This window comes from Dipodomys merriami, unplaced genomic scaffold (assembly GCF_024711535.1).
Source record: "Dipodomys merriami isolate MVZ:Mamm:240054 unplaced genomic scaffold, mDipMer1.0.p SCAF_94, whole genome shotgun sequence".
Classification (NCBI taxonomy): Eukaryota; Metazoa; Chordata; class Mammalia; order Rodentia; family Heteromyidae; genus Dipodomys; species Dipodomys merriami.
In genome coordinates, this window is record NW_027206557.1 from 1024446 (window position 1) to 1047589 (window position 23144).

Genomic DNA, 23144 nt, shown 5'->3' on the forward strand with positions numbered 1-23144 from the left:
TGGCTTTCTGAGACTATAGGCATTACCTTATCCACTGAAACTCAAAAGTAGATATTTGCACCTTGCCCTTTGATTGGTGGCTCGGTTAAAGTTGGCCATAGTGGGAGGGGCTGGCCAGCAGGCTCTATCCCCAAGAGTAAAAGGAAGCAGTTCAGTGTGATTCACGTAGCTTGGGCAAGTTTGTCTAGAACTTGCCAGAAGTTACTTTCTGTCTTAATCATGTAGGCCATCTTTTGGGCTTCTTCCCCTCCCTCCCTCCCTCCCTCCCTCCCTCCCTCCCTCCCTCCCTCCCTCCCTCCCTCCCTCCCTCCCTCCCTTCCTCCCCTTTCCTTCCTATCATTAGTAGCATTATACAGGGATTGCCTCGGTGCCAGTATCTCCCAGTGCACACACTCATTGTATTCTGGACTCTTGCTTCTGTGCAGTGTTATAACCTGACTGTGTGACTTTGCAATGTGATGACCTATGTTTCCATAATACAAACCATTTTTTTAATAGCAGTATATCATTGGCCTGCTTCAGTATAATTACTTTAAATTTTCCTTTGTATGGGGACCATCTGGAACACTTGATATATCAGTCAGGGTCCAACCAGAAATTATACCATTATTTATTTATTTAAACAGAGGATGTTCAACTTAAAGAACTGGCCATGAGTCAAAGCTGGTTAACAGAATAAAGGGGCTGAAATGGCTCTAGTAGGTCTAGATGAAACAGATGCAGAAAAGAGCCTATGTGGCCTGTCTGAGGACAGGCAGCATTGATGTTAAAGTCCCTGAGAGTCTTACCTCCAATTAACCATCAAGAAGCGGAAGTAGAGCTAGCCTAGACAAAATGCTCAAGCCCTGTTTGAAGCCCTAGGACCAGAACAAACAAAAAGTGTGAGGTAATGGGGGTGGGGAGCAGACCCTGCTTCTCCCCTGGGGTCCTCCCCACCTCCCTGTGATGCAAAAACTGGTCTGAGGACATAAACTTGGCCAGATGACCTGTGCTGGGGACCTTAGAATTGACTCCTAGTGACCTTAGAATTGACTCCCAGAAGGAGGAGCAGGATCTGGGGATGCAGGAGACCTGAGGGCTTCTGTATGGATTCTTCTATGATGGGAGCCTTCTCCTTGCCCCTGGGGGAAATTTTTCCAGTGCATTCTCCTGGTGCAGGTTCTCAGTTCCCCAACTGGTAAGCCCTAGGTCCATCTTCTGTGTCCCAAAGCACATCCAAAGGGAGATGAATTTTGGGTTAAGAAGCAAGAGATGAATTTTGGGTTAAGAAGCAGCAAGCATGTAACTTGAATCCTAAAGCGTGCATTCAACTCCAGTGTTTTTAACAAGATAAAAATTTAAATGCTGGCCCTAACCTGTTAAGATACTCATATTACTCACAACCTGACTTAGGGAATTGTAACCTCTTTGTACAACTACTTAATAATAAAAATTTAAAAGATGTGCAGAATTTAAAAAATTGCAAATGCAATTTGAATTTGGCCTTTTTAAAAAAGATCTTTGTTACACAAAACAGAGTCATCCACCACAATGCATCTCTAAACACAGTTCAAGAGTTATGAAAGGAAAGGTGGACATCTTCACCATAGACCTCACTCCTTACTAACTTCCTAGGTCTGGCTTTCTCTTCTGGATTGTTTAATTTGAGATATGAGTGCCCAGAGCCAACACTTGCAAGGTCAGGACCTGTGCAGCTGCTCAAAGCCTCCCTCCCCTGGCTCAGTCTCCTCAAGTTATTTCTTATGACAGATTTATTTCCCTAACACACTTTCATTCTATCAGCAGTATTGCTCAAGAGCCTCAAATGTTTCCTCTTTCTTTATTGTACTAGAGATACAATAAAATAGAAAAGAATTGACCTTTAGCAAGGGCTTCCTAGCCTCCATTCTGTTGATAAGGAAGCCAAAGTTCATTGACATGTTCAAGGTCATACAAGAAGGCAGTTGGCTCAGGCCCAATCTACAGCTTCCTTCCTCCTACTCTGTCAGGCTTTCCAGCCACAATGGGCCCACCATCCTTACCCCATAAAAATAGCCCAGCCCAGCACCTGGTCAGAAATCTAATTATACTTGACCTCCTCTCCTGCTGTGCAAGGGTGCCCAGCCACTGGCTAGATCCAAGGCCAAGACTCAAATCTAAATAATTACCTCATGTCACTTCAAAAGAAAATTGAGTCAATACATCTTTTAATCTTAGTGGGATCTGGACGTCAATCAGGTTCTGTTTTGGCTTTTGGATCATGGACCTAAGCACCAAGCACAAGGGGTGATAATTATTCAGTCCTGTCATGCGAGGTTGGCTAAGGGAGTAATTAGTAGGTGGTTCTGTCTTTTTAGCTGTAGAAGACCTATGAATATGCATGTTCCTTTAAGGGAAACTGGTTTGTCTCCAGAAAAACATTTCTCTGCCTTCAGAAGGATGTGATCAAAACCCAGAAGGGGACAGTCTCCTGATGGTCTTTGGGTCAGCCTTGTGAGATGCTGGTACATTCCTGGACTCCTGGGAGCTGCCTACCCCTTCCGTCCCTTCATCCTGAACTTGATCTTGTTACAGAGTGAGAGAGATCATCCATTCATTGGGGAGCAAGCACATTCCTGTTCTGGGTTCACAGACCATAGTGGTTGGTTAACAGATAGCGTTTAATACCTGTCTCGTTCTTTTCTTTTTTCTTTTTAGAATTGAGCACAGGATTTTTCAGAGCTCTCTACAGTAAAACCATTAAAAGAGATGGACAACAGAGAACAAAATCTAGTGGAGAGGGTGAAAGAAAAATTAGGAAAGAAGTCAAACCACATTTCCTTCCACTGATAGATAGACTATGATGTGAAGATCTTGTCCCCAAAAGGTCCAGTGTTAGTTACAGGAAAAGTATTTACAAGAGTTGACCTCATTTCCTCTTTCCTTCTTCTACACACTCACCTCTCTGCCTTTTTCCCCTTCCTGGTTCTTTGGGGAAATCAGATTTTATTTTAGGGTATTTTTAACATTCCTCCTTAAATGTCAGCTCTGTGGTCCTCTGTCTTGAGGCTTTGCTCTGTATCCTAGCAACTGGTTATCATACAAGGTCCTCAACTGCTTCATTAGCCTGAAGGGTGAAGATCAAGCAAATGGGACCCCGAAGGGGTGAACAGGAGCAGATTTGCAATCAAAGCCAGTCTCTGGAATGATTAAGTAATGTGGCTGAAGAAGACTTACTGGATAGCAGTGCCTCCAAACTAAAAGGCTTCTCTCAGCCCAGAGATAGGGGGAGGCCAGGATGGTGGAAGGGATGGGGTGGTGAGGAGAAGTAGAGAGTTGCATCCTTGAAATCATAGGCATGTCCTTTGCCTGGAAATTTCTGTTGTAATTGCTAAATCACAGTAAGGGGAATAGAAATTGAATTTTGGACCAGGTCACCATTCTTCATTTGTCTGATGAGGTAGAAAGTTGGCATATGGAAGAACAAACTTCAGAGGGGGAGAAATTGGACAGAGGTGATGATTTTCTGCAGGACGTTATTATATACTATCTACATGGATGCTGAGTGGATGGGTTGCTTCTGTAAAGAAATGCAGAGCCCCTGTGGATGGCTGGGGAAGGTGGGGGCGGTGGAGGGGGTACAGTGGGCAGTGTGAGGATGACAGCAGGCCTTGGGTGCCTTTCCCTGGATTGCTTGTCATCCTTCTGCATAATGTGCAGGAAGATATTTCTCTGCATAAGTATTCTTTCTGCTTTTTTCTTCATTTTTGAAGAGCTAAAATTAGTTTTGTTTACTGCAGACTTTATCACCTCAACATTTAGAATACTTATTCTGTGTGTGGGGGAATATCTTAGGACAGATTTTTAAGATTTAAATTAAAATTTTCATCTTTTAATTGATACATAAAACATCAAAATTGTATGTGTTTATGGGGTACAGGATGATGTCTCTATATGTATATACATAACATGATGTTTAAAGTAGGCTAGTTATATTTACCTTCTTGTATTTTTCTTTCCTTTCCCTTTTCTTTTTCTCTTTCCTTTCCTTTTTTTTGTGCCAGTACTGTAGCTTGAACTTAGGGTCTTGTGCTGTTCCTTACCTTTCCTCATCCACTTAAGATTAGTGTTCTACTGCTTGAGCCATACCTCCGTTTTTGGAGTTTTGGTGGTTAATTGGAGATGAGTCTCTCAGAGTCTTTTTTGGCTTGAACTTTTATCCTCAGATATCAACCTCTGAGTAGCTGGGATTACAGATGTCAGCTACCAGCACCCAACTCATATTTATCATTTCTTTATGATCCTTTCTTCTATCTATTCTTGTGAAATATTCGCCCTACCGTGCATTAGCACACAGGGACTTCTAGCTGTTATCCAACTGTAACAGTACTTAATGATTGATCATTCTTCTTCTTCCCTTCAGCACTGCTGTCCCTGGCCTATGGGATCCACCATTCTATGCACACTTCCAAGAGATGAGTTGTTTTAGGTTCTACAGGTGAATGGGACCATGTACTATAGTCCTGTGCCTGCCTCATTCAGTTAACATAATGACCTCCAGTTCTATCTATGTTGTGCCACATGGCAGAATTTCATTCTTTGTTTGAGTGAATAGTATTCCATTGATAAATAATGATGTATTTGGCCTTTCCTGTGTAGTAGTGCTTCTTCCTCTCTCTCTGGGAAGTGTTGTGTGTGGCCTGGAAGAGACTTCCTTGAATACTGCCTGCACTAAAAGCGTTTGATCTATGTTTTCTCCTCCTTCACATCTCTTCATTACACGCCTGGCCTGGTATATTACTGATTACTTTCTCTTTTATACTGATCACTTTTTCTTTTTGCTGACCCCTTCATGGTACAGATGCAATGATTACACTACAGTCTCTCTTACTTTATTGAATGTCCAGAAGATAGAACTTAGTCCTGTCTGTCTATAGCCTGATGTGGAGACTTTGCCATTTATTTACCAATGCTTATTGCATGTTGACTGGGTCATACAAGTTCACCATTCTCCATAGATATAACAATGGAGTGGGATAAACTATCAGCTCACAGAGGTGACATTCTGAGGTTGAGGGAAGATGGCTAATAAGCAAAATAAATAAGTAAAATCATATGCACTGAGTGGATATGTGTGCACATGCACATACAGAGCACAATGCTTGGAGGACTAAATTAGCAAATGCACCTCTAGAAGGGACAAAGAGGATGGGGTAAAAATTAACTGAGAATGGCAGGTTCTGATGTAAAGCAGCTCTACAGAATGTCATTCTGGCCATGCTGTTCTGCATACAGAAGAGGTGTGTGTTTGTGTGTGTGTGTGTGTGTGTGTGTGTGTGTGTGTGTGTGTGTGTGTGTGTGTGTGTGTGTGTGTATGTGTGGCTCTTTGTAGGGTACCAGAGATTTTATCTTCATTCTTGTTTACCACATTACAAGAATGGCTTAGTTGAAAACATACAAGGCCACAGCATTGTACTTTTCTAATGGATGTTAGTTTGTGCTTAATAATAAAGTTATTTTTCCCCCTGAGTATTTGCAGTGTGCCAGGCACTGCTTTGAACTTTTCTCCTCACAAGGAGATGGGGAAGCCCAAGCTATACCCACTTTTCAAAGGGGAGGGCCAGGCCAGAGGCCGCTTCTGCTGCTTATGGCAGTGTTACGCAGCTAGAAGATGACAAGTGCTCTAACCCCAGTATCTCTGCTGTGATTCTGGTGTAGAATCTACAAAATCAGAACCACCTCCTTTTTCTCTTCTTCTTCTTTTTGGCAGTACTAGGATTGAAACTCAGGGGTCTTGTGCTAGCTAGGCAGCATGATACCACTGAACCATGACTCTAGTCTGGTTTTCACTGGTTATTTTTAGGCTAGGGTCCTGCTATTCCAAACAAAAACCTTCAGTTCAAGCTGTGAGTTCTCTGCTGGAAGACAGTGTCATTGCTGGTCACACTGACCATAAAGATGTGCAGGTCTGCCATCCCAGCTACGTCCTAGGGCTCTGGGCTTATAAAAAAAAAAAAAAAAAGACCCTATGTTGGAAATGAGCAGTATAGAAAGGACCTGGCAGTGTAGCTCACATGGTAAAGCACCTGCTTAGCAAGCATGAACCCTGAGTACCTCCAATAAAGAAATAAAAATTACAACTTTATTGAGATATGTTCCAAGGCCGCCAGAATATACTTTTAAAGTGTACTTTACTTGCTGGGTGCTGGTGGCTCACACCTGTAATCCTAGCTACTTGGAAGGCTGAGATCTGAGGATCGTGGTTCAAAGCCAGCCTGGGCAGGAAAGTTCCTGAGACTCTTAATTCTAATAAACCACCAGAAAACCAGAAGTGGCGCTGTGGCTCAAGTGGTAGAGTGCTCGCCTTGAGCTGAAAAGCTGAGAGACAGCGCCCAGACCCAGAGTTCAAGCCCCACAACCGACAAAAAATAAAAAAGGACTTTTTTTGTTTTTTGGTGGGAAAAGTTATTTATGGAATTGTGCAACCAGAAACACAATTAATTTCAGAACATTATCATCATCCCATTATAAAAAAAACAACAACTTGTACCCATTAGCAGTAGCTCCCCATTTCTCCTTCTTATCAGTCATGCATCTACTTCCTGTTTTTATGTATTTATTTGTCTTTTCTGGACATTTCCTGTATGTGGGTCCACACAACATGGGCTCTTTCATGTTTGGCTTTTTTTTACTGAGTGTAATACATTCAAGGGACATCTATACTATAGCACCCACCCATGCTTCTTGCTTTGCATTTCCTAGTGAACGGATGAACAGGCCTCATTTTGTATGGCCACTTATTCTTAGAGATGGGCATGGGTCTACTTGTAGATTGTTAATGAACAATGTTTCTGTACACATGTATATACATGTTCTTTATATGGCATATGTTTTCAGTTCTTTGGGCATGTTTTCAGTTCTCTTGGCTATAAACATAGGAATGGAATTTCTGGGTCCTATTCACTGAGTTTAGTGTTTAAATTGACTTCTTTTTGCTTGTGGGATCTGCATCCTTAGTGTTTGCAAGTGAAAATAAATTCACTTCCTCGGTGCTGAGTGTTGTCAACAGCTTGATATAACATGAACACATCTGGGGCCCAGGTTAAGATTCTGTGAGTGAATCATGCAATCATAAGTACACTTATTGTGTAGAGTTGATGCTTGACTATATTTGTTTTGTTCTCTTCCTAGCTTCTTCTTGCTCTAATATTCACCCAATTTTTTTTCTTTTCTTTTCCAGAATCGCAATGAAATAAAAAATGGCACTATCCTTCGATTAACCACATCTCCAGTAAGTTGATCTTAGTTGGTTATTTCATCTTAAGCTGCCTACCCTCTGGGTCTGCTGTATGTGCTTATAGAATGCTGTTTTTTGAGAGTGACTGTACTCTAAAACAGAAAGTACCTGGGATGTCCTCATGGGCAGAGTCTAGTTTAATTGGAAGTCTCTCCAGTTTATTTCCCATGGCAGAGGAGGAAGGAACCACTGTGAACAGAGAATGGATTGGGAATCATGGAATTGGAGTTTGGTGGCCATCTCAACAGCTCTTACATTATTGATGAATAACTTGGCTATATAGATTTTTTTTATCATCTTCCCTGAGCAAATTCAGAGAAACAAAGCAAGCCAAACCAAAAACAGGCTGTTTCTTTATTTAAAATCTATGTGTGTGTGTGGGGGGAAAGGGGGTAGGAGGAAGGGAGGGAGGAAGGGAAGGAGGGGGAAAGAGAAAGACAGAGACAGAGAGACAAAGACAAAGACAGGTTGAATTTAAATATTTCCTAGTGTTGGTCAGTGATGATGAAAATTGATGAAAAAATGGATAAAAATTGATTTCAAATAGTAAATGTTGGGCCATTTAGGCTGTTTCATGGATGCTAATCAGAACTCATGCATATCTGCGCGTGAAAGCTGTTGAACAAGGTGCCTGTGGCACTTGGTAGTGAATGGGTGGCATCCTGGTCTTTCTTGTTTCCTGGTCTAGTTTGGGTAGTAACATTAGCATATTTGAGCCATATTGCTCCGCACTGCATTTCCTTGCTTTCCTAAAAAAAAAAATACAAGCAGCACAAAATATACCAAGTGTTACTATTTCCACCCTCACAGTTGAGGAAAACTGTGTCTATCTATCATTTCCAGTTGTCACTAAAGCCATGTGGTAGGCCAAAAATAAATTTCAAAATGGAGAAGAAAGCATCTGGCTAGAATTAAACTGTGGGCAGTGTAACTACCACAGATCCATCTTGTTGAAAATTACATTAGAGAGGTTTAAAAACTGCTAAGTATTTTGCTTTCATTTAAGTTGGTCTATTAATTTTTTAATTTTTATTTTTATTGTAAGGCGATGTGCAGAGGAGTTAGAGTTACATGAGTCAGGCGTTGATTACATTTCTTTTTGGACAGTGTCACCCCCTCCCTCATTTTTTCTGTTTTATTTTCCCCTCCTTCGCCCCCGCCCCGATTCCCCATGTTCTATAGTTCATTTCCAACACAGTGTCTTGTGAATATCACTGCTGAGTTAGTTCACCCTCTATCCCAGCATTTCTGTGCTTCCCTTTCCCCTCACCAAAGCTGATAAACTTACATACAAGACATAAGTATTTTATCCTAAGAGATCTCCAACCTAAACATAGGGATGGGCTCAGTAGACAGAATGACTGGGTTACTACAGCCTTTGCCCGGTGCCAACTTCCCTGCTTCACAAAAATGATAGTTTGCTGTCCTTTTTCTGTGGTTGTACAGTGGGTTGAGTCATTTTTGTCTGACTTCCTGAAATTAATGTGAATTAATACAAACTTGACCCTTGGAGGTGAGCATTTCATTTGTGCTTTGCATTCCTATTTATCCTGCTCAAAGTCCTTCATCTGCTTGCCAGGCAGGGAAGTGCACACCGTGTCTTTTGTTTCCTCTTAGAAAGGCTCAGCTTTTTCTCTTGGCCATCTCCAAGCCAAAGAAAGAATTGGTTTCCCTCACTGGGGATTCAGTCGCTCTTAGAAAGGAGGTTCAGTGTCAGGGAGGGGAGGGTGGTGTTTACAGCATCTCCAGGGTGGCATTATATTTTTTATTTTTTTACATTTGTTCATTTTTATTCACAACCTGTTTTTCAGTACAATTTTCCACCTGTTCCCATTTCCAGCCGGGTTATACAAGTGCTAAGTGGCAGAAAGTTCTGGAATAACTACACCAAAGAAGGAAAACAAAGCAAAGCTGTGAGATAAGTTGCATGTAGCAGGCCCCAGAGCAGCATTTTAACTCTGTGGAGACCTGTCATCTCAGAGCAGGGATTTTGGAAAATATCCTTCACATTCCCAGCTCTGTTAATGGAAAGATGGTAGAGATAGCAAGCAGGATGCCGCTACAAGACAAGACTGGCTTATGTTTCCAAACCTGGGGCAGTTGTGGACTTTGACCTGCAAGTGTGCAGGCCTTGGGTTATGTGTCTGAGACAGCACACCAGACTCTGCATTTGAAACACTGCCTTGTGCTCTGTGGATGGACACAAGAGTCTGGAATTGGCCATTAGTCACAACAAAATATTTGGGATCTGAAAATGTCATTAATTGCTAGATTACTTTCTGTAATTTTGTTTAAAATTGAAAATTGAATTGAGAATTAAAAAATATGGGTCACACATGGTAACTTGTGTGTGTGTGTGGGGGGGGGTCTTGGGGCTTGAATTCAGGGTCTGGGTGCTGTCCCTTAGCCTTTTCACTCAATGCTAGTTTTCTACCACTTGAGCCAGAGCTCCAAGTCCAACTTTTTAGTGATTAATTGGAGGTAAGAGTCTCATGGACTTCCCTGCCAAGGCTGGCTTTGAGCTGAGATCATCTGATCCCAGTCACCTGCATAGATAGCTAGGATGAAAGGCATGAACAATTGGTGCCTGGCTAATTCATTATTTTTTTTTGTGTGTGCTGACCTTGGGCTTGATCTCAGGCTCCTTTTTTGCTTAAGGCTAGTGCTCTACCACTTGCACCACAGTTTAGCTATTGGAGATGAGTCTCATGGATTTTCCTGACCAGGCTGGCTTAGAACTGTGATCTCCAGGTCTCAGCCTTCTGAGTAGTGAGGATTACAAGTGTGAGCCACCTACGCCCATAGACAATAAAAATGAATTAAAAGTGAATTTATCCATCCATTTTTAAGATAAGATTACTGGGAAGAACACAGAAGAAGGTATTTTGCTACTTTAGGATTACAGGCATGGGCCACCAATGCTCAGCTGTGCTAATATTTAAAGTTCATGCACCTAGCAAGCTGAGTTCCCCCTCCTGGGAGACAAGACACTAGCATGCATGCACCGGTACACACACACACACACACACACACACACACACACACACACACACACACACACACACACACACACACACACACACACACACACACACACACACACACACACACACACACACACACACACACACACACACACACACACACACACACACACACACACTCTCTCTCTCTCTCTCTCTCTCTTAGGTAACGTGGCCATGCTGAGTTGTGCTTCTATTCTGTGGAGGTGGTATTTCCATTTAAGCATTTTTTTCCCTTTTAAAGTATTTGTTTCTTTTTAAGTAAGTGTTTCTGTTGGTCGGTCTCCCATTGAAGTAGAATGAATTAGGTATAAATTCTGTCTACCTAGCTTCCTCTTCGTTTATTGACATTTTTCTTAGCAAAAGTTCTTTTGGAAAGGTACATATATAGAAGGGCCAACAAAATGTCCTTTTGGCACAATAGACCAGGCAGGACTTACTGTACCCCAGCTGGGAAGTCTAGGGAGTGATTCGGAGGGAGACAGAACTGGGGTTCTTCCAGTCTTCACACAGAGAGGGTACATTCAAAGTGATTTAGAAGCCAGGTTCTAGTGGCTCAAGCCTATCTATAATCCTAGCTACTCAGGAGGCTGAGATCTGAGGATCACAGATCACAGTTTGAAGCTAACCCTGGCAGGACAGTCCATGAGACTAGCTCTTTTTTTTTTTTTTTTTCCCTCCTCAAGGCTAGTGCTCTACCACTTTGAACCAGAGCTCCATGTCCAGTTTTCTGGTGGTTAATTGGAGATAAGAGTCTTATGGACTTTCCTACCTGGATTGGCTTTGAAACCACCATCCTCAGATTTCAGTCTCCTGAGTAGCTAGGATTATAGGTGTGAGCCACCAGTGCCTGGCCTCCAGAAGTGGAGCTGTGACTCAAGTGGTATAGAACACGAGCTTTGAGCCAAAGCAGCTCAGGGATAGTGCCTGGACTCTGAGTTCATGCCCTAGGACTGGCACCAAAACAAACAAAGAGACATGCTTCAAGGGCATGCTTTCTGGGACCTCACCCAGGCTTTGGACAAGGAAACCCTTGAGATGGCCTAGGCTTGTGTCTTAAAAAGCCACATAGGGTTCTAGTGTATGTGCAGCCAGTAAGATCATAGTGAGTTCTATGATAAAATAATTTTCAGTATTTTCTGTCTTATTCTTTAAATACATATGGGAAAAATATACACTTGGGAAAAATGGGAATGAAGCTCTCAGACATAATGTGTAGGCTGTGATTACTCAAAGTATTGGCTGAAGAGATGGGTAGGAGGTTTGCACTTATGTGATTGCTTAACAAAGGAAGTAGCTTTTAGTTACTTCTAGATAAATGATTGGGCTTCAAAAGTAAATATCTGCCTCACCCCTTATCCTATGCCCCCTCCTCCACTGCTCAGTTTCTGGGGCTTCAGTGTTCTTCTGACCTCATTTTGCTTTTCTTTGAAATAGAAGGTGAAATGGACGGTCAGTGTGCTAGCCCTTACTCTCACACCTGTCCGTGAGAGACGCAGGCTATCAGGTATTCTCAGACACATTGTCTGCTTCTGGATGCTGGCCTTTATTTTTCAGGGATGCTGTCATTTCTGTGATGTTGTAATTTTCCTTTTGAACACTGTCGTCTTTTTTATACCACCTCCACCCCCCATAAGGCGCAGAATGCCCAGCAGCTCCATGAACGCATCCAGTCGTCAAGTATGGATGCCAAGCTGGAGGCCCTGAAGGACTTGGCCAGCCTGTCCCGGGATATCACGTTCGCCCAGGAATTCATCAACCTGGATGGCATCTCTCTCCTCACCCAGATGGTGGAGAGCGGCACTGAGTAAGTAGCTGGTGTCCAGCTGGTGTCCACACAGGCAGGTACACTGGCATGTACACTGGTGTCCAGCTGTTTCTTGCACTCCTTACCCCTACGTTTCTCAGTTTTGAAGAACAGAGTCTTGCCTAGATCAAGATACCATCCCTGGAATAATTTTTGGAAAAAGAAAATGGGCCAGGCACCAATGGCTCATGTGTATAGGCATAGCCTAGCTACTTAGGCAGCTGAGATCTGAGCATCATGATTCAAAGTTCAACCAGGAAGAAAAGTCTCTGAGACTGTTATTTCTAGTTAACCACCCAAACCCCCCCAAAATGGAGCTGTAAAAGTGATACAGTGCTAGCCTTGAGCAAAAATGCCCAGGAAAATAGTGCCCAGGCCCTGAGTTCAAGCCCCAGGAAGAGCACACACACACAAATAAGGCAAAACACACTTTTAAAAAATGCATAGTATGGTTTAAACTTAAACACAGTAAGCATTTATAGAGTACCTAACTTTATAGTAAGGAGTAGGAAGTGGTAAAATTGTCAAAGATAAGGGTCATACCTTGCAAACATGGATGGAGACTGTTTTATGGGCAGAACCCAGTTGGTCAGTGTTGAGGAACTGGAGGCAAAAGACTGAACACGTGGGCCTCCCCGGGACTTAGAGCCTGTGACAGTGGCTAGGGAGTGGGGGGAGCAAGTTCATTTGTGCTCAAGGAAGGGACTGGCATTTGTGGTAGGGGAGCCCACCTTCTCATGACAGCTCTGGTTCTCTGGTGTGAGTAGGCAGTAAGGAGGCAGGTGGGCCCGAGGATGCAGCTCTGGCTTGTGTGGGGGCCCTGGCCACTGAAGGCCGGGGTGGTATGGAGAGCATACAATCAGTAGGTGAGACTGCAGAAACAGTTAATGACTTTCTAACAGTGAAGTCATGATGGGAGGGTTCTCCGTAGATCTGTATTGGAAAAGGGTAAATCTCATCGGGGATGGTAGGTTTGGCATGGGTCCTTTACATCTCTGTTCAGCACTCCAGGGACACAAAGAATGAATAACTTGCATAATGCATTCTCTCATGTCCCTCTCTCCCCATCCTACCACTGGGCAGATTTAAATTGCAGTTTTATTTTTCTCATTCAAAGATGGCACATTTTACAACAGTAGGACTCTTTCCCATCTGAGAATGTTCCGTGGAATTTGGAATCTGGAGTCTGTCTTCACAGACAAGTAGAGAAAAGTCTCTAAAATGAAATCCAAGACCACTGACAAGCTTTGGCTATCTGGAGAAGGCCAGTGGTAGACATTGCCATTGGGATTTGTGTGTGCCAATCCTGGGACTTGAACTCAGGGCATGGGCACTGTTTTTAAGCTTCTTTAAAAAAAAATTTATTATACAGAAGCTGTACAGAGGGGTTACAGTTACATGAGTAAGGTACATTTCTTGTCAAGCATTGTTACTCCCTCCTTTGTTGTTCTCCCAATATCCCTTCCTTCCCCTCCTCCCTCACCCCCCCCCCCCCCACCAAAGTTGTCTTGTGAGTATCGTTGCAATGGGTCATCCTGTGTCCTTGTTTCAGTGTTTTGTTATTCCCATCCCCTCCCCAAATTAGATAAATGTATATATAAGATTCAGGGTACCAAAATCAAGTGCAGTGACAACAAGGGATATACCATAGGGAGAAGAACATACAGAGGAAACCAAAAAAATCACCAATACATTAAAAACAACAACAACAAAGAAAGGCCTAGTACATAAAAGCAACAACAAAGAAAGGCCTCATGTGTCCATATCTTGGGGTTCATTTCACTTAGCATCATCTTATATGGTCATATGTACCTAGCTTTCCTAGATGTATACTAATTATTGTAAATGAGGGAAACCTTGGGACCTATATTTCTTTGGGTGTAGCTTACTTCACCTAATAGGATTTTTTTTCCAAGTCTTTCCATTTCCTAACAAATGGGGCTAATGTCATTCTTTCTGATGGAAGCACAGAATTCCATTATATATATATATATATATATATATATATGTTATATATTATATATATGTATATATCACATTTTTTGATCCATTCATCTACTGAGGGGCATCTAGGTTGGTTCCATATCTTAGCTATGGTAAATAATGCTGCGATAAACAAAGTTGTACTGGTAGCTTTAGTATGGCCTTGTTTGTGATCATTTGGGTAAATGCCCATAAGTGGGATTGCTGGGTCATAGGGGAGCTCTATGTGGAGTCTTTTGAGGAACCTCCATATTGCTTTCCAAAGTGGTTGAACAAATTTACATTCCCACCAACAATGCAGTCGCATTCCCTTTTGGCCACATCCTTTCCAGCATCTGTTGTTATTAGATTTCTTGATTATAGTCATTCTTTCTGGGATGAGGTGGAATCTCAGTGTTGTTTTGATTTGCATTTCTTTTATGGCCAGAGAAGTTGAGCATTTCTTCATGTGTCTATTGGCCATTCTTACTTCTTCAGAGAAGTCTCTCTTTAAGTCTTTAACCTACTTATTAAGGGGCTGTTGTTTCTTTGAGGATTTGTTTTTGGAGGATTTAATTTTTTGATTTCTAAGTATATTTTAGATATGACGTCCTTAAGCTTTTTTTTTTTTTTCTCAAGGTTACTTGAGGCATAGCTCTACTTCCAGCTTGGATATAAGAGTCTTAGGGATTTCCCTGCCTGGGATGACTTTGAATCTCAGATCTCAGCTTCTTGAGTAACTAGGATTACAGGTGTGAGCCACCTGCATCCAGCACCCAGCACCATTTGGAGTTCTAATGAATGATGACTGAAGTTAATTGTAGCAGTTCTCCAGCACATCATCTGACAGTGGGACAAAGAAACACAATGTCTGGATGTTACTAGACGTGGAAACAGCTGGAAGTAAGCCCAGTGAGAATGAGTTCAGAGAAAGGAGAGACTGCTTCCTGCCTGGGACAGAAGTGGGGGCAGTAGGGACAGGGTTCTGTAACCACCAACACTTCACCTTCAACCTGGGGTCACTGCGCATTGCCACCTCCTGTGGTCAGCATGTGCCACATGGTGACACTACTGCTACCTAAGGGACAGAAATATGTGGGGCTTGTCACCTCAGTGATTGTATTAAGTGAAATCAAATGCACACCTGCAGGAGTCTATTCACTTAATTGCTGGCTGTCTACTTACCCAGGGCAGTGCAGTGCTGGCTGCTGAGTGTAGGGGTTGTGCACAGGCACTCCCTGCTCACAGCCATGCACAAGGATCTTGTATAAATACTTTGTTTCTTCTTTTAGAGTTTTGGCAGTACTGGGGTTTTGAACTCAAGGCCTCATGCTTGCTAGGCAAGTATTCTACCACTTACGCCACACTCTCATCTTTTTTTTTTTTTTTTGGTTTAGTTATTTTTCAGAGATTTCTTTTGCTTTTGTGCCTATGGCTGGCCTCAGACTGTGGTACCTATGTTTTCCACATAGCCAGGATGGCAGATGTGTATCACCATGCCTGGCTTATTTGTTGAGTTGGAAGCTTGCTCACTATTTTATTTTATTTTTTCTTGGTCGTGGGGCTTGAACTTTGGGCTTGGGCATTGTCCCTGTGCTCTTCAGCTCAAGGCGAGTGCTCTACCACTTGAGCCACAGCGCCACTTCTGGTTTTTAAGTGGTTTATTGGAGATAAGAGTCTCACTGACTTTCCTGCCTGGGCTGGCTATGAACCATGATCCTCAGATTTCAGCCTTCTGAGTAGCTAGGATTACAGGCGTGAGCCACTGGCGCCCGGCTTGCTATTTTTTGCCGGGCTGCCCTGGCTTCCATCTGAAATCCTTCTAAACTCTACCTTCCCTATAGCTGAGATTATAGGCATGTGCCACTGTACCAGGTTGTCGTGTGAATGAATACTCTGACTTTATCAGACTGGCAATAGTAACTGCGGTGATAATGTGAAGATACAGAAGGCAGATGTTTGTTTGTGACAGGATGCAGGGCTGTGGCTGAGCCTGGCAGGAAGACAGTGAGCTATGACTTTTTTTTTCTTCATTTCCCCATCCTGTTAGTCTGTTAGAGCTGGCCTAACACTTTACACATTGGGCTTATCTCATTATTTGAAGGTGGGAAGAGCAAGCTCAAGGTTGAAGGGGCGTCAAGCTTTGTTTCTTCCAGAGCCTCTCTACGTGGCTTTGGAAGATGGCCACCTTCTCCCTGCCTCCTCACATGGCCTCTCCTGTGTTTGTATGCACATGCAGCCTTGTGTCTCTCTATATCCAGATTTGATCCTTTGAAGGCTCCAGGGTCCAAGGACAGTATCATTCTGGGGAGAGAGAGAGACAGAGACAGAGAGAGAGAGAGAGAGAGAGAGAGAGAGAGAGAGAGAGAGAGAGAGAGAGAGAGAGAGAGAGAGAGAGAGGTTGGCAATTCATTACCCTCATTAAAGTGGCACTGCCACTGTTGTTTTAAGAGCAAAAACAATGGGTATGTGTGTGGATGGGGCTTTGGGGTCTGCATGCCATCTTCAGGTGCGGTGTTAACATACAACATTCCTGCTTTCAACCACAGCAATCAAATAACCTTTTCAGCTGACAGAGGTATCATGGGCATTCACATTTTAACTGTTCATCCTAATTACTTAGCATTGCAAGTGGCTGCATGCAGTCCTGTTTTGCAGGGACAGGCAGACAGACACAAGGCCAGATCTTTGGAAGTGTTACTGTTTTGCATTGTTCCCTTAGATTTTCCCATCACACCTGGTTCCTGGGAAGGATTGTCTTACCTCTGGGTCTCCTTCAGTTCTTCCTTCACTGTTTTATATAAGTTCAAAGCCAAGCTGCTTTGGAGATGGGGAAAGGAGGAGCTGAGCCTCAGGTTCCCTCTCCTGTCTTTTGCAGTCCTCAGAGGTGGCTCATTTGATCCAAAGTGATTTATCAGAACTTTTGCTCAGATTTAAAGAAAAAAAAAGAGAGAGAGACCAAATGAAGGATATTTTTTCTTATAAGGCAACCTGGCTTCTCAGTTAAGTTAAATAGCAAGACTTTAATTAATTGCCAAGAACCCTTTGGAACAGAAACCACAGATTCTAAATTGCTCTTGCATTTGGAGAGGTCTTTAGTGAGGACTCCTGGCCCTGGGCCTGCAGATTTCCAGCTGGGAAGGAAGAGAATCCCTCTGCTGCCTAGTCTGTGGAAAAGTTTTCAGAACCACAGAGAAAACAGAGCTAGGACTTCCTCCCTTTAGTAATAACAAGACTGAGTGATTGCTTGCCTGCCTACTTGTCTTCACTCAAGGCTGTGTGTTTCCATGTCTTTCTACAGTTACCCAGAGAGGCCACAATGCATAGAGCAATGATGGAGTAATTGGAAAATGTCCATCCCTGTGGTATTTGCAACTTGCATTATTATTTTTTTCTCCTGATATTGAGGCTAGAACTTGGGGTCTAGACTCTGTCCTTGAGCTTTTTTGCCAAGTGCTAATGCTCTACCACTTGACCCACAGCTTCTCTACCAGCTTTTTGGTGGTTAATTGGAGACTAGAGGTCTCAGAGAATTTCTTGTCCAGGCTGGCTTTGGACCATGATCATTAGATCTCAGCCTCCTGAGTAGCTAGGATTATGGGCACCCCACCATTCCTAGTTTCTGATTGACACTGAGGTTTGAAAAGCAAGGAGAGTTCTGGGGAAGGCCATTGCTTCAACCTCAGTACAATTAGGGATGCTGAGGAGGAAACAAAGATGATCATACAAAGATGTTTCAGAAGGAATTGATCTGATTTGATTTGATTTGAATGGGAAAACGGGGGGGGGGCCCTGCAACTCCCAAGTGCCAAGATAGGGACTCTCTCTGCTCTTGTGTGGCTTTTAGCACAACCCTGTGGGTTTCTGAGCTCCCACACACAGACAATTGGGCTGCTTCCTCTGAATCCTTCTACTGTTGAATAGTCAGTCTATCATCCCTGGGACCCAGAGCAAGGAAGTCTCCTAGAACAAAGGGCAGTCACTTAGTTCCCTTTCCAGTTGGCTCTGTGTCAGGAAAATGACACCACTGGAAAATGAGTCAGCCCCGCAGCCAGATTGGCAAAAGCAAAATCCCTGTTTCCAAAGAGCTCACAGTCCTTTTAAAGGAACCATCATTCCTTCAGGAAAACAGACAGGAAGCATCAAACAGAGGAATTCTTTGTCATCTGTGCTCCCTGCTCCCCACAGCCACCTGTAAGGTCGTGTGTGTGTGTGTGTGTGTGTGTGTGTGTGTGTGTGTGTGTGTGTGTGTGTGTGTGTGTGTGTGTGTGTGTGTGTGTGTGTGTGTGTGTGTGTGTGTGTGTGTGTGTATTTTCTATTTTATTTTACTTTTGTACTGATAATGGGGCTTAAACTCAGGGCCTTGTGCTCTTGCTTGGATTTCTTTTTTTAATTTTCATTTTGGCTAAGGCTAACATTTTCTAGTTACTTAAGTTACACCTCCACTTGGAACAGAGATCATCAACTATCAGCCTCTTGAGTAGCTAGGATTATAGCTATGAGCACCCAATTTTATACGACTTTAAATGTACACAAGATGTACAAAAGTAGAATTGTAATAATCATTCCCTTTATAACTTGCTTTTTTTGTACCTACCAAAAGTTTTATGTGATTAAATATTCCTACCATTGTTTTTATTACCTGTGGATGGTTTACAGCTGTGTGTGACTACACCTGTATATGATCACAGCTATGTATCTTTACAGCTTTACTGACATACAAGGGATTCACAATATAATAATTTGAACTGTAATTAGCCATTACCTTATTATAGGACATTTTATATTGTTATTTTTTGAAATATTTTCTAATCTGCTTTTTCAGTACTATATCTTTTTTTTTTTTGTCAGTCATGGGGCTTGGACTTGGGGCCTGAGCACTGTCCCTGAACTTCTTTTGCTGAAGGCTAATACTCTACCCCTTAAGCCGCATTACCACTTCCAGCCTTTTCTGTGTATGTTGTACTAAGGAATTGAGCCCAGGGCTTCATGAATGCTAGGCAAGCACTCTACCACTGAGCCACATTCCCAACCCTCTAATCTGCTTTAACTAAAAACTAATGACTAGTAGAATTATTTTGAAAAATGGATTGCTTACTCAGAAGGATATACATTTTAAAACTTAAAAAACAAACCAAAAAACATTAAGCTAGGCAGGTGCGAGTGGCACATGCCTGTAATCTTAGTAACTCAGGAGGCTGGGATCTGAGGATCATAGTTCAAAGCCAGCCTGGGCAAGAAAGTCTGTAAGACTCTTATCTCCAGTTTACCATCAAAAAGTTGGAAGTGGAGCTGATACTCAAGTGGTAGAAAACTAGCCCTGGGCACAAAAGCTCAGGGATGGTACAGGCCCTGAGTTCAAGTCCTAGGACACATACACACACAGACACACACACACATACACATCACATCCACACACATATAAAGAATACAAGACAGTATATATTAGTGCTTATTTCTATTGATATTGATTTTTAAAAAGAGTCTCAGATTAAACTTTTATTATTCCAGTTGTCTTTCACACCAGGTAGGTGTGAAACTACCTTCATTCCCATGCACTGAACCTTGGTGTGCCCTGAAGTGTCTTGGCCCTTACCTTTGAGAATGGGATTGGAGCCAAGTGTATATTCTTTGAGTACCAAATTTTATCTCTGACCCTGAATTAGGCCTGGAACAGGGGGGAGGGATGGGAGATGGGGGGGATGGAGAGCGGGAGAGAGCCCCAAGATGTGTGTGACAGTAGGCTTGGCTTTGGTTGGCACTTTTTTGCAAGCCACTGTCAGTGTTCATGGAAATCACTGTTTCTCAGAGGATACATCTGTTCTGGGAGGTCCAGGATGGGTTAAGTGGCTCTGTCTACTATTTAGCAGCAAAGCCTGACTCACCAGGCAGGTGTTGCATTTCTTAAAGAGGCCATGACCAGCGCCAGCAAACCCCAGACTGAGCCAGAAGATGCTTCTGTGGTCCTGTGTTCTGCCCTAGCTGTGAGGTTGCAGCATCTTTCTAGCTCCCTCTGCTGGGGTGCTAGTGTGCTAGGGGTAAAGCATGGGGTAGTCCTGATTGGAGTTGCCCCTCTCTGCCTCTCTGGGGCCCAGCCAGAAATTTCCATCACAAAGGCCCAAGAGGCCAGCCTAGGCAGGCTTTGTCTAAGTCCCCAGAAAATCCCTTTATAGGGCAACCCCTCCCTGGCTAACCTTTGCTGTTGAAAGAGGAACAGTGACATTCATTCCTCAGGCTGGAGCAAGACATTTTTGACCTCTGGGAAACCTTAGCCTTTCTACCAGCTGCAGATTTTCTGCTCACATTTCTTTGTTTTCTTAAAAACATAAACTGTACTTGGAAAGAGACAGAGAGAGGGAGAGGGAACAGAAAGGGTTTTATTTAGGGGAACACATGCCACAACAGAACTTTTTCTGAAGTCACAGCAAGGATGTAGGGTTTGGGAATGTGGGAAAACATGTTATTGGGGGAGGGGGAGAAGTGAAAATCCCGGAGTGATTCTTGGTGTCTAAAACAAAGAATTGAATGACACATGTTGCATGGACATGCCCCCATGTGTGCGGTGCACACAAACACACATAAGTAAAAGTTGCAGAGCAAGGAAGAATGTAATACAGAAAACACAGCATTGAGGGAAATAGCAAGCAGGCTTGTATTCTGTGCTCCTTTAAGAGGCAACATGTGCTTAGCTTTCCAGGATTTGGAGAGTGTCCGGGAGTTCTCTGTATGTACAGTGGGCTGATCTTAGGGAAATGAGCAACAGTGACTCACCACACTGGTCGATGGGATCTGCGCATGCACACAGCTGTCATCCCGTAGTTTTAAGCACATGTATAAGATGCAGGACATGTGCAAGAAGCCCTGCATAGGAGTTTTTTGGGCAAAGGTGAGGCTAAGGATGCACAAGGATCTGCTGCACAGGTGGCTTCATCTTGGTTGGAACTGTCCGAAGGTTTCCCTACCACTAGGGAAAAATCCCAGCTATCAACTGAGCACTAATCACCCTCAAGATTAAACTGCCATAGTAGGGGCTTGGAAAGAGGTAGGAGTGGGGCATGACTAGAGAAGGTGTTGGTTTCAGCGTTCTTTCCCTAGGCTTGCCTGCCCACAGTCAGGTGGTTTGCTGTCTGCACTGGTCTCCAGAGGACATGAACACATAGGACCCCATGGATGCTCTGGTCTCAAGGCAGAGCATATCTTTGCAATCCTGTCTTGATATTATGTGTGGAAACGGAAGTTTCAAACCTAAGGAAAATTCACAGGAACAGAGTGGGGAACTCCAAGGTGTCTTTCACCTGAAGATTCCACTCAAGTTTTCACTCACAGGATGGTGTTCTACCACTTGAGGCATGTCTCTAGTCCCCACTCAAGTTGTACAAGTTGTCCTGGGTGCATCTTATGGTCTAACTCCCCCCAATAGTTCAGTCTCCCAGTCTGAAACTCTTTCATAGTTGTTTCTTTCTTGGATGACTTGGGCATTTTTTTAAGACCCTAAGTTAGCAGTTTAGTAGATTATTTGTCTGTCTGTCTGTCTGTCTGTCTGTCTGTCTGTCTGTCTGTCTGTCTGTCTGTCTATTTGGTGACAATTGTGGGGTTTGAACTCAGGGCCTGGATGCTATCCTTGAACTTTATTTAATTTTTGTTCAAGGCTAGCCCTTTTCCACTTTAGCCACAGTACCATTTCTGAGTGGCCTGGGCCCATATTCCTCATATCTCAGCCTCCTGAGTAGCTAGGATTACAGGCATGAGCCATTGGTGCTGGGCAAGTAGAATATCTTTTAACTGGGTTTATTAAAAGATAATTAGTTAAAGATTATTTCCAGAGAAAATACAGATACACATATGAACATGTGTTAAAAGAATTTAGCTATTTGAAATGAGAGAACTAGGCAGTGTTAGGTTTTTAAAAAGAGGTAGCCGAGTTAGAACAGCACCAGCACGCACATGGTATTCAGGTAAGGGGTAGGTTTATTCAGTAGACCTGCTGGGACCAGGCAAGGTTGGCACTCCACGTGGCTGGGAAAGGCCTGGGAATGAGAGAGAGCTGGGAAGAGAGGAAAGAGAGAGAAAAGAGCCAGAAAAGAGCAGAGAGAGGGGTAAGAACAGTAGCACTCACGTGGTATTCAGGTAAGGGGTAGACCTGCTGGGACCAGGCAAGGTTGGCACTCCACATGGCTGGGAAAGAGAGAGAGCAAGAAAAGAACAGAGAGTGAGCTAGAATAGAATAGAGAGAGCAAGAAAAGAGCAGCAAGAGCAAGAGAGCAAGAGCAAGAGCAAGAGAGCGTCTGGGCCTGGGTTAGGCCTTATGTAGGGTATGGGCGGGGAAAGGTGTGGCCACATCAGATTCAGATGTGACCTCAGTGGATGCAGATGTGACCTCTTCCAGGTGTCCCAGTTGCCTAGGTAACGCAGGTACTGGGTGGAGACTTTGCTGCGAGGAGGGTGGAGTCTGCTGGCCATCCAGGAGCTGACCTTACATTCCAGCCTTTTAATAATCATGAAATAGGGCGAGGATTCTCTCTGGCTACTTCCTGCTGACAAGGGGCGTCGACAATAGGGGTAAAAGGCTGGAATTTGGTCTCCTCCCAGAGAAGGCAGTGAGCAGCAGCTGTCCCTTGGTGGCGTGAGTCCTTAGATGAAATCTGGAGAAGTCTCATGAGCATTGAGGGGCTGGAAAAAAAATACTAGAGAGCAAATAAATGGCAAGAGGAAGGACTTGGGGCTGAAAATGTTGGTAGAAATGTCCCTAGTTACTTCTGACATCTGGCGACTAGGTAGAGAAGTCAGGTGACAAAGGCAAGAATATAAATTCCTGTTCAGTTAATAGGTAGACAGGTATAGACATTGGATGGGCAGGCTTCTTACTTCTACTGACCTCCCGGCTCAGGTTAATTTTGAAAGGGCAGGCACAAAGTAGCTGATGTGACATCATCTCCTCTTACTCCTTTCCACGTTCCCTTGTTCCCTAGACTGGCTGAGTCTAGGTTCTCGTTGCTGGGATGGCTTGTCCCAGTTGGTATTCAAGATTTGAACTCAAGGCCTGGGCACTGTCCCTGAGCACTTCTGCTCAAGGCTAGCACTCTACCACACTGAGTTA

The 23144-nt window shown here is 43.4% G+C and overlaps 1 protein-coding gene across 7 annotated transcripts in view; it reads left to right on the top strand.

Annotated features, from left to right (window-relative positions):
* Elmo1 (engulfment and cell motility 1) overlaps window positions 1-23144 on the top strand; it is a 444820-nt gene that overhangs the window by 120627 nt on the left and 301049 nt on the right. For 6 of the 7 annotated variants that reach the window (XM_070014214.1, XM_070014220.1, XM_070014216.1 and 3 more), the window contains exons 6-7: window positions 7199-7249; window positions 11916-12085. In XM_070014214.1, coding sequence (XP_069870315.1) covers window positions 7199-7249; window positions 11916-12085 — 221 coding nt within the window. The remainder of the gene's footprint in view (window positions 1-7198; window positions 7250-11915; window positions 12086-23144) is intronic. The other variant, XM_070014221.1, reaches the window with a different exon arrangement.